At 47.7% G+C, this 11,647-nt stretch overlaps 1 protein-coding gene across 1 annotated transcript; it reads left to right on the forward strand.

Annotated features, from left to right (window-relative positions):
• Positions 1 to 252: 252 nt before the first annotated feature.
• SERPING1 (serpin family G member 1) lies at positions 253 to 11,295 on the forward strand. The gene is made up of 7 exons (XM_065882601.1): positions 253 to 315; positions 1,121 to 1,574; positions 3,028 to 3,162; positions 5,015 to 5,218; positions 5,415 to 5,554; positions 9,449 to 9,650; positions 11,042 to 11,295. The coding sequence occupies exons 1-7, from the start codon at positions 265 to 267 to the stop codon at positions 11,293 to 11,295; spliced, it is 1,440 nt and encodes a 479-aa protein (XP_065738673.1). The 5' UTR covers positions 253 to 264.
• Positions 11,296 to 11,647: the final 352 nt, after the last annotated feature.

Below are 11,647 nucleotides of genomic sequence, written 5' to 3' on the forward strand. Positions count from 1 at the left end.
GAAGGGCCAGCCGGTGCCGGGAAAGGGAAGCGGTTTGGGGAAAACAAAACAGGGGGAGGAGCCAGGGAGAAGGTGGCCCCGGCACGGAGGAGGGAGGGGGCGGGATTCGCAGAGAGGGGTTAGGGACGCGAATGGAATGGGGGCGGGCCCCGGGGTGGGGTGGGGTGGGGCGGGGCGGGGTGGAGGCCCCCTAGGCCCGAGGCTCGGAGCTGGCACCGACGACGGTGGCTGGCTCTGCAGGTCTGGGCTGACGTCGCCGCCCAGATGGCCTCCAGGCTGACCCCGCTGACCCTCCTGCTGCTGCTGCTGGCTGGGGTGAGTGACCCCTTCGTGAGGTGGGGGAGGGGCGGGGGGTTGCTGAGGATTAACCCTTCAGGCTCCGGAGAATGAGGAGAGCTCCTCTTGGACTCAGCAAGTGTGATCCTAGCGCCGGAGTTCGTACAGAGCATGGGAAGAGCGGGATTCAGACCCATGCAGGGTCTAATCCTGACTCGCTACGGTACCAGCTGCGGTGGCCTTGAGCCAGTCACTTCTCCGAGGCTACCTGTCCTGATTTACGAAGTGGAGAACAAAGCAGAAGGATCAAAGAGGGGAAGGAGATGGGCAGCATTTTGCGATATTAAAAGCAAGGGGTTGTTGAGGAAAACTGAGCTGCGGAATGGAGGTTGGGCTGCCGAGACCTAGGCTCTGCGCCGTGGTGTGGGAGGTCAGGGATAAGGGATGAGCCCAGGACAAAGGTGGGTGCCTAACTTTGGCGTGTGCGTTCAGTGTATGTGTGTGAAGTGGACACTGGCAGTGCCCTTCGAGATGTATCAGATGATGTGGTAGTGATCAAGGATCTGGAATCAGACCCAAGTTTGACTCCTAGTTTTTCCTTCCACTTCCCTTGAGACCCTGGGCTAGTTACTTAATTTGTCTCAGCATCAGTTTCTTTTACCAGTGAAATGGGATAATACATGCTTTCTCTGAAGGAATTACTGGTGGTGGCTCCAGGGCAGGCCCCTCTGCCACCAGGCTTTCCCAGGAATAATTCTCTGGTAGCCCACCTTCTCTTCTTGCTTTGAGTGTTTGAAGGGGACTGTGCCTCATAATAAAAGAAAGAAAGTCTCTTGAACCACAGGATAGAGCCTCCTCAAATCTGATTGGTATCAGCCCCGTGGATCCAGAGAGCTTACAAGGAGGGGAAAGTGAAGGAGATATCCCCAAAGGAGATATTCCCAACAATGTATCCATTAAAGACACCGAGGGCTCTTCCACGCTGCTGAAAACCAACTTGACCATCGAAACAGTCAATACCACCCAGCCCTTCAACCAGTCCACCACCCAGCCCTTCAACCAGTCCACCAGTCAACCCATCCAACCAACAACCCAGGCCAGGACTAAGCCCTTCTGCCCAGCGCCTGTCACCTCCTGCTCTGACTTGGAGAGTCATTCAGCAGAGGCCGTGCTGGGGGAGGCTTTGACAGATTTCTCCCTGAATCTCTACCACACTTTCTCAGTAATGAAGAAGGAGGAGACCAACATTGTCTTTTCCCCGTTCAGCATCGCCAGCCTCCTCACTCAAGTCCTGCTCGGTAAGAACCTGACTGAGTTCTCTCCAGGTTATGTGTTAGATGTTCGCATGAGGGGGGTACGTATCCAGATACATACACAGCTATCTATGCCTCTGGAAGGAAGCTGTAAAAATGGGCTACATTGGGGGTGAGGGAGGGGAATCTTTTTATTCTGGAACTTTCTTTCATTTAACAATGATGTAATAGGCACTGTTGCTTATAAAATCCTATGGACTGTACAAGGGCATATAAAATAAGGTCTGAGCCACCAATCGTGGTTCAAGGTAAGGCCATAAGGAAGATGAATGATAAGAGAGAGATGCAGAGTAGAATCATGATAATGCTGCTTCTTAGCTGTGTGACCTTGGGCAGATCAGTTAACTTCTCTGAGCCTGAGTCCTTCTGTGTAAAATGGAAATGGTTGTAGTGACCTAAAAAAAATAAAGCAGATAGCCCAGTGCCTGATGTGGTAGGAGGTCAAAAAATGTTAATTCGTCTGCTTTCCTGAGAGACCACAATCAAGTCCCCTGGGGTAATTACCCTAGGAATGGCACCAACAAAGTGCTACAGCAGTGGAAACAGCTGTCACTCCAAGGGGGAATTCCAGGAAGGCTACTAGAGACAATACAGTGAGCACATAAGAACCTTTCTTCTGTAGTCCCAGAATCCTAACATCCCTAGCCTGTACCCACTGGATGCCAGTAGCACCCCGCCCCCGAGTTATGACAGCCAAAATGTCTCCACATGTGGCCAAATGTCCCCTGGGAGGCACATTTCAACTGATTGGTTTCAGTTAATTTTTTTATTGCCCAAAAGATATGGCTTGAATCTTTTCTCCATCCTCCAATTATTAACCCTGTGATCTTAAAATGAGTAGATTACTTACTCTCTTAAACCTCAGTTTTCTCATCTGTGTAACGGGGATAGGAACTGTCCTTACGTAAAAGAGTTATGGTGAAGATTCAATGAGATAATATGGGAGAAGCACTTATGATGCCTGGAATGAAGTAAGTGCTCGATACATTTTATCTATTACTGCGCAGAAGATGTGTACAATAAGTATTCAATAATGAAAAACGGAAAGGGTATTGAACATGCATCCTCTTTTACGATTTCCTGACGTCTCTTCTTAACCATGATCTAGTGTCCCTGCCTATAAGGCGAACCTTTGTAAACCTGAACCAACTAAATAATAGGTCATGTGGAATAGGCAGCGATTGGACCAGGCTTTGGATGATGAGTGGTATTAAAGTTAGGTAGGAAAACGGAGGAAGAAAGTATTCAAAGCCCTAGAAAATCCTGTGATTATTCATAATTCCCCCACCCTTCTCTTTCTGACATGTATTTTCCCAAACACTTCTGGCTCTGATGATATGGGGTTCCCCCCATTGCAGCCTGGCCCCTCAACCCTGGTCCCCAACGGTGGTTTTCCACTCCTCCTGCAGTTGCCCCTTGTCTCTGCTGTTTGTTGTAGGAGCTAGAGGAGAAACCAAGGAAAGCCTGGAGCGACTCCTCTCTTACCCCAAAGACTTTACCTGTGTCCACCAGGCCCTGAAGGCCTCCAGGTCCAAAGGCTTTACCACAGCCTCTCAAATCTTCCACAGCCCAGGTGAGTTCCCCGGGGAAGGATGGCAGGTGCTGAGCTGGGTCCTCAGGATTTTGATGGAGACCCAGCACTGGGGAAAGAGAGGACAGAGGGAATGTTAGAACTAGAACAGGGGGACAGAATGCAGAGCAGGTTGGGGCCTCAGAAATATCAGGTGGCTCCTGGGAGCTGGATAGGTCCCCTGGTGAGACCTTGGACAAGTCATCTGCATTCATCAACTCCATCTAAAGTAAGAATAGCTTTCTGCCGCGATGAAGAGTGGCCCCGCTTGCCACAACTAGAGAAAGCCCTCGCACAGAAATGAAGACCCAACACAGCAAAAATAAATTAATTAATTAATAAACTCCTACCCCCAACATCTTCTTTAAAAAAAAAAAAAAAGAGTAGCCTTCTGCATTCAGTAATAGAGAGGGCTGGAGAGCTTTAGACATAAAATAGACAAAAAATGCCTGTCGATCTGGTGGTCCAGTGGTTAAGACTCTCGTCTTTCACTGCTGTGGTCACGGGTTCAATCCCTGGTTGGGGAACTAAGATCCTGCAAGCTGCAAGGCCGAAAAGAAAAGTTTGTTAATCTGGGTCATGGGGTCTTGGGACTCCTATTCTTTGTACTTTCGTGTTATGTGACTTTGTTGTCATTTATGTATATTACATTATTAGGTAGGTAATCAGAGCAATAAGCTTCCAAAATGACCTAATGCAGTTCTTTCAAATTTTGCTCCCCAGAGCCCTAGGGTTCTGCAGAGCTGCTGCAGAAGTCCTGGTGGGAGTAAGGAGTTAGGGAGGCTGAGTGGGAAGTGAGGTGTCACTTCCTGTGAGAGGGAGATGAAGCCAGGTGGGCTTTGAACTCCCACCAGCCTCAACCAGAGCCCTTTTGTATTGTGGGCTTCAGACATGACTATATTTGAAACTTCAGTTCTGCTGAGCTTAAAAATTACAAATTTAGTGTGATTTTCCTCTTTGAATAAGGAAAAAAATTTCCCTGCCTTTTATTTTTTTTTTTACTATAAAAGCAATGCTCATTCATTATAGAAAACTGAGAAAATATTGGAATTCCCTGGTGGTCCAGTGGTTAGGACTCTGTGCTTCCACTGCAGGGGGCATGGGTTCGATCCCTGGTCAGGGAACTAAGGTCCCGCATGCCGCTCGGCGTGGCCAAAAAAAAAAAAAATACAACAAACAGAAAAATAACCTGAGAACATATAGGAAAGAAAAAAGAAGAAAGAAAACTCACCTATCACACCATTATCTAAAAAAAAAACCCCAAAACCCTCTTTTTAGAGATGGGAAAAATATGGCTTAGAGGGATTCAAGAAATGTTGCATTTACTTATTTGCTATGAATCAGATTTATCCTCTGTCTTGCTAGGTTGGTGGAAAATACAGCTGCATTCAATATTATCTATTTAGTCCAGGAAAAATTTCTCTTTCAAACACTTTTTTTCTTTAGTGGACCTGGGCTTTGGAGAGCAAAACCCAGGAAGTCTTGTCACACACCTTCCAGTGAGGCTGAAAAGCAGAGTCTGTTCCCTGTTGAATTAAGGGAAGAAAAGAGGGAAAATACAGGCAAATGGAAGTTAAGATCTCAAAGAGTTACCTTGCCAAGCCGTGGTCCCATGGCAGATAGAGGCAGTTAAAGCCTGGGATGAGTTCTTCGGCTCTTAGCGCAGGATTTGCCTTCTCTGGGTCTCGCTGAGCACATCAGTAAGAGGACTGGGCTGGACCCCTGCTCCGACGTAGTATGTCCATTGGAGCAGAAAGAGTGATGGGAAACAAGCTCCCTCTCCAAGCCTGCTCTTGAAAGGGGAGAGTGTTCCGGGATCTCATGCCTCCCTCTCTCAACCTGCTTCCGCTGCCAGACCTGGCTATAAGGGACACCTTTGTGAATGCCTCTCGGAGCCTGTATGGCAACAGCCCCCAAGCCCTGGCAAATGACAGTAAAGTCAACTTGAAGGTCATCAACACCTGGGTGGCCGAGAAGACCAACCAGAAGATCAAGCAACTGCTAGACAGCCTGCCCGATGACTTCCGCCTGGTCCTTCTCAACGCTATCTACCTGAGTGGTAAGGGGGCCCTGGACCAGGGTGTCTTCCCGTCCTGAGTTCCGCCTTCTCCTCCTGGCTTAAAACCCACTCAACCCCAAGTTCCACGACTGGATCCCATGGTACCTGCCCCACCCCTTGCTAACAGAACCTTTAACTCCGCTTCATCCTCTCCCCACCTGCATTAGAGTAACCCTTCCCCCGCTCTTCCCTCTAGCCAAGTGGAAGATAACATTTAACCACAGCAGAACAAATATGAAGGGCTTTCACGGCAGATCCTCTGTGATAAAAGTGCCCATGATGAATAGCAAGAAGTACCCTGTGGCCCATTTCACAGACCCAACTTTGAAGGCCAAGGTAAGTTCTTGGCCCTTCGCACTCCTGTTTCAGAGCCTCTTGCGTATCCTGACTTTCCTGCTGTGGCTCCATCGGTGTGGGGCATAACCTTACCTTTAATTCATCATTTCAACTGCTTCTGACTCTATTTCCACCCTATCCTTTCTCCTTCTCCCCCTCTCCAGCCTTGGCCGAGGCAGGCATTACATATTTGAGGTTGGAAAGCAGGATTCTAAAATTTCTTCATACATCTCTACTGCATTGAAGGGCAGAAAGTGAGTCGTGTTCCTATTCTGTGCCTCTGTTTCTCTTTCCAGTCTACCCACCAGTAGGCCCTGCTGGCTTAGTAAGTCCTCTGTGTGTGTACATGTGTACGGCATGCATCTGTATGTGTACACATGTCTAGGTATATCCATGCATTCATGTACGTGGTAAGTGCATGTGTTAAATGGCTTAAGTTCCTTAGCAGAAATTGAACAGTATGATTTCAGTGGATGAGGAGGGAGGGAAGAGAGAACATGGAGCCCAGAAGATTCTAGTTAGTAAACTCTCTCATGCCCGATGACCAGATATTTCTGCCTTGTTAGGACAGCAAGACACAGAACTATGAGACAGCAAACAATGGGAGATACCCAGTGGCTTGGTACCAGTCTGAGAAATAGAGGATCTGTTCTGGAACATGCCAGGCTTGTTTCCACCTCGGGAGCTTTCCCTAGCTTTTCCCTCTGCCTGGACGCTCTTCACTCAGCTTTTCACATAACTTGTTCCTTCTGCTCATCTGGCATCAGCTAAAAGGCCACCTTGGTGGAGACGCCTTCCCCCTCCTTAAAGTACCTCTTCCTCACCCTGTAACATCATCCTGTTTTTGTTTTTGTTTTTTTTAATTTTTTTTGTGGTACGCGTGCCTCTCACTGCTGTGGCCTCTCCTGTTGCGGAGCACAGGCTCCGGACGCGTAGGCCCAGCGGCCATGGCTCACGGGCCCAGCCGCTCCGCGGCATGTGGGATCTTCCCGGACCGGGGCACGAACCCGTGTTCCCTGCATCAGCAGGCGGACCCTCAACCACTGAGCCACCAGGGAAGCCCATCCTGTTTTATTATATCCATGGTACTTATCACTATCTGAATTATGTTGTTTACTTGCTTATTTGATTGCAGTATTATCTATCTCCCTGAGATAGTCTCTTTCCTTGGGATCAGAGACCTTACCTTTCTTTTTACCTACTATATCTGAGGGCCTAGAACAATACCACATATAATAAGTGCTCCTTATGTCTGCTGAATAGATGAATGAATTCAATGGAAGATGCGAAAGGGAGCAACTCCCTTAGTATGAATGGCTAGGAAGACGTCACAGAGGTGGGTACTTTTGACCACTCTTAACCATTCATGCACTTTTCTACCCTTCCATCCATCCGTCCCTATCCAATGGCTTTGAACATTCCCAGCTATTTAACAGAACCAGAATACATGCATAAGGCAGAGAAGACTGAATACATATGGCCGCTTCAGGGCATCACTCGAACTCAGAGTATATGGGGGAGAATATCAACGTAAGAGTTTTTTTGTTTTTTTTAATTAATATTTATTTATTTTTGCTGTGTTGGGTCTTCGTTTCTGTATGAGGGCTTTCTCTAGTTGCGGCAAGCAGGGGCCACTCTTCATCATGGTGCGCAGGCCTCTCACTATCGCAGCCTGTCTTGTTGCGGAGCACGGGCTCCAGACGCGCAGGCTCAGTAGTTGTGGCTCATGGGCCTAGTTGCTCCGCGGCATGTTGGATCTTCCCGGACCAGGGCTCGAACCCGTGTCCCCTGCATTGGCAGGCAGATTCTCAACCACTGCACCACCAGGGAAGCCCCAATGTGAGGGTTTTTTAATGGCAAAGAAGGAGTTTCATGCAAAAAAACCCCACTCCTTACAGTTTCGTGGGTTTTAAACAAATACTTGATTTAATATATTCATGTTATAAACGCAAAATCAAAGTTTTACTTAAGTCTTTAAATTTTTAGCTGAATTTGCTACATTATTAATCATAATATTTATATAAAACACGAACTTTCATTTGTTCTTCAATTAAGCTATTTTGAACAGATTAAACTCCTTTAAACCATTTGTTTCATTTACAAATATGGTTAATTAATATTCCCCTAAGCATTTTGCGCTTATGTGTATACTTTATAAATACTTCATACATTTGATATACGTGATTTTCTCTTTTAGCAAGTCAGATACCTGACAGAACAGAATTACAGCCCTGCTTGGCCATATCTTGCTAGCACCTAAAGCCCACTTGTGAATTGAAAATTCAATCTGAAGAGTAAATCAACTTTCAGTCAACATCTCAACGTCATTCTCAAACCAAATGAAATCATCCCACACCTTTTTGTTCAAAAGCATAAAACTAGCGTGTCTGATTCTCTTAAAAATTATAAATGCTATTTTAAATAGCAAACACAGATTGCTCTGAACTTATCACCTGCTGTTAATACTACAGAGTTGGCTTATTTTGTTATTCCCATACTTCATTCTAAATTTTCCTGGGATTTAAAGAGTATTTACCCAATGAAGAGGGTTAGGTTTACCAACCCAGGTATGCTGAGGTTCTTGGCTTGAAAATTCAAGACCACAGTGTGGTAATTTTTTGGTCACAGAGGCAAGGTCTGTACACAGGACATGAAGGGTGTGTACTGCCAGATGAGTGTACCCTGTCTAGAGCCTCTGTCAACAGGTATCCCCATGTCCATGCTCTTCAGGTGATAAATCAGTGTACAACCTGCTTCCTGTGGACCATTTTTTCAATTCCAACAATAGATTGTTTTCAGTTAATTTCTTCATTGCCCAATTGAATTCTGCATTCTAGATTATTCTTGTCCATCTCTCAACCTCAACCATAATGCCATTTCAGTAATAATCTCTTATATCCTATTAGTTTCTCAGTCCTGGCACTATTGACATTTTGGGTTCGATGATTCTTCATTATAAGATGCTGTCCCTGGCATTGTAGGATTTAGCAGCATCCCTGGCTCCTACCCACTAGATGCCAGTAGCACTGTGAGCTCCTGTTTCTGCCAGCTCCAAACATTGCCAGATGTCCACTGGGGGCAAATTTGCCCTGAGCTGAGAACACCCCTGTATTGGACTTGTGGGTCCTGCATTTCTCTCATACTTCTATCTGGCCATCAGTTGTAAGTCCTTCTAGTGAAACTAACTGAAAAGGTAGGCTAGGATCAGCTTGTACCCAATCTTGAATGCCAGACCAAGAGTTTATACTTAATCTCGTAGGCAGTGAAAAGCCATCAGAAGTCTTTGAAAGGACGAACCTGATGACTGTGGTGGTACATTATGTACATTATATACTTTATGCACAACATACTTGAAAGGAACTGGGCTCAGAGAGATCAAACTGCTTGCCTGTAGTTCATAGTTACTCAGCAGTAGAGTCAGGATGTGATCCTCAGCCTGTGTGATCAAAACTCGTGTTCGGACTTCCCTGGTGGCGCAGTGGTTGAGAGTCCGCCTGCCGAGGCAGGGGACGCAGGTTCGTGCCCCGGTCCGGGAAGATCCCACATGGTGCGGCGCGGCTGGGCCCGTGAGCCGTGGCCACTGAGCCTGCGTGTCCGGAGCCTGTGCTCCGCCACAGCAGTGAGAGGCCCGCGTACCGCAAAAAAAAAAAAAAAAAAGAAAGAAAACTTGTGCTCATTCCTCTGCCTCTCACCAGCACAGGGTTAGACCAGCACTGTTCACCCAGCTGGCATCCTCCTCTCATGGCAAAGCCTGGGAGCCTAGTTATGGCCGCTGCTTGTTGAAATAGTACAGACTGTAGCAACGGACTGAAGACCAGCCTCGGGGCACAGAGGGTAGGAGCCAGGAAAGAGCTGGGGTAGGAAGACTGACAAGGTGCTTGTCTTACTCTCCAGGTGGGCCGTCTGCAGCTGTCCCACAACCTGAGCTTTGTGATCCTGGTGCCCCAGACCTTGAAACACCGTCTTGAAGACATGGAGCAGGCTCTCAGCCCCCCGGTCTTCAAGGCCATCATGAGGAAGCTGGAGTCGGCCAAGTTCCATCCTACTCACCTAATGATGCCTCGCATCAAAGTAAAGAGCAACCAGGACCTGCTGGGTGAGCCCTGGCAGGACTGATCCTAGGCCATCAGAGGAGAAGAGGTTGTGATGGCGGGCTGGGGGTGGAGGAATTCCGTGAACCCTCTCATCCGTAATCTCAGGTTGCCCCTCAATCCTCTGATTATCCCACTGAATCGTGGAGGAAGCTGAGACTCAGAAAGTTTGCATGACTTACGCAAGGTCCCTTAAGCTGGTTAGAAGTGAGCCGGAGCCCCAATATAGGTCTACAGCCGTCCCAACTGTTTCCATTGTGGTCCCTCGTGACATAGACCCTGGGAGCAGGTCACCGAGGTGGGAGTGGATGCTCCTCCCTCAGAGACGTGTCATAAAACTCAACCACCCCACAGTATATGCAAGAAGCTCTCTACTAAAAGGGTCTGTAGGCTTCTGAGTTTAGGGGAGTCAACAGATACTCTGTTTCCTCACCTTAGACCTCACTTCCTGATCTTTGATGTCACGTCCAAATATATCACTTCATTTTCTGTTATGGAACTTGACTTCCTAATAGATGACCTTGTTTCCTAGTATATGACATCACACCCTTGTATGTGACCTCATTTGAGAACATATGTCCTCTTTCCAATACATTACCTCACTTCCAAGGGCCTTGTTGATAAGGAAGCAATGGCATCACTTTTCAGGGTTTTGGGGGTCGGGGGCAAGGCTTCTCACCACTTGAGAGAAAGTGGTGGTGGGAGTGAAGACGGGCCCACTGTTAGAGGATCCCATGAGCTGGACCGGAAGGCACATTATAATGCGATTATAATTTGATAAACAAGGAGGAGGAGGAGAAAGAGGGAATTGGAACTTGGGACAAACCCAGAAAATTCAGGACAAACGTCTCCAACAGCTGAGGCTTTTGTGCTGGTTTTTTTTTTTAATTGCAGTATTTTTAAAAATATTTTAAATTATTATTTTTTAATTTAACTTTTAAAATTTTTATACAATTTTATGTTTTATTTTTTGGCTGCATTACGTCTCTGTTGCTGCACGCGGGCTTTCTTTGGTTGCAGCGAGTGCGGGACTACTCTTCATCGCGGCGTGCGGGCTTCTCATTGCAGTGACTCCTCTTGTTGCGGAGCACAGGCTGTAGACGCGCGGACTCAGTAGTTACAGCACGTGGGCCCTAGAGTGCGCGGGCGTCAGTAGTTGTGGCGCACGGGCTTAGTTGCTCTGCAGCATGTGGGGTCTTCCCAGACCAGGGCTCGAGCCCACGTCCCCTGCATTAGCAGGTGGATTCTTAACCACTGCACCACCAAGGAAGTCCCTTTTGTACAGTTTTTAAAGGTTACTTTCCATTTACAGTTACTACGAAACATTGGCTGTATTCCCTGTGTTGAATAATCGTGCTGGTCTTTGACTTATTGTTTTTCTCTGGTTATGCCCTAGAATTCTTTGACTTTACCTACAACATCAACCTGTGCGGGCTGACAGAGGACCCGGATCTGCAGCTTTCTGCGATGCAGCATCAGTCCATGCTGGAGCTGACAGAGAGCGGGGTGGAGGCGGCTGCAGCCTCCGCTATCTCTGTGGCCCGCAGTTTGCTGGTCTTTGAAGTGCAGCAGCCCTTCCTCTTTGTGCTCTGGGACCAGCAGCACAAGTTCCCAGTCTTCATGGGGCGGATATATGACCCCAGGACCTGAGACCTGCGGGAGGCCGACCAGGGCAAGCCCGACCCCTCTGGCCTCAGCTCTTCTAGTCGCAGCCCTGCTGCTGCCTGCCTGGACTTGTCCCCAGCTGCCTCCCATCTCAGGTCTGCCCTCCACCTGAAGGGCTCCCGTGGGGTCTGGTGAGGGGACCTGCTTCTATCATCCCTTCCCTGTGACTCTCCAAAGCACTTTTTGCAGCTTTCTCTGGTACAAATACAGCAGACTCTACAAATAAAACCTGGCAGACCATGACTTCCTCTCTCATTTGCCTTTCAACTTTAGAGGACTAGGGCTTCTGAGGCCCCTGTATCGGCTAGCTATTGCTGTAACAAGTCACTCCAAACTT

Source organism: Phocoena phocoena, chromosome 8 (genome assembly GCF_963924675.1).
Source record: "Phocoena phocoena chromosome 8, mPhoPho1.1, whole genome shotgun sequence".
NCBI classification, from domain to species: domain Eukaryota; kingdom Metazoa; phylum Chordata; class Mammalia; order Artiodactyla; family Phocoenidae; genus Phocoena; species Phocoena phocoena.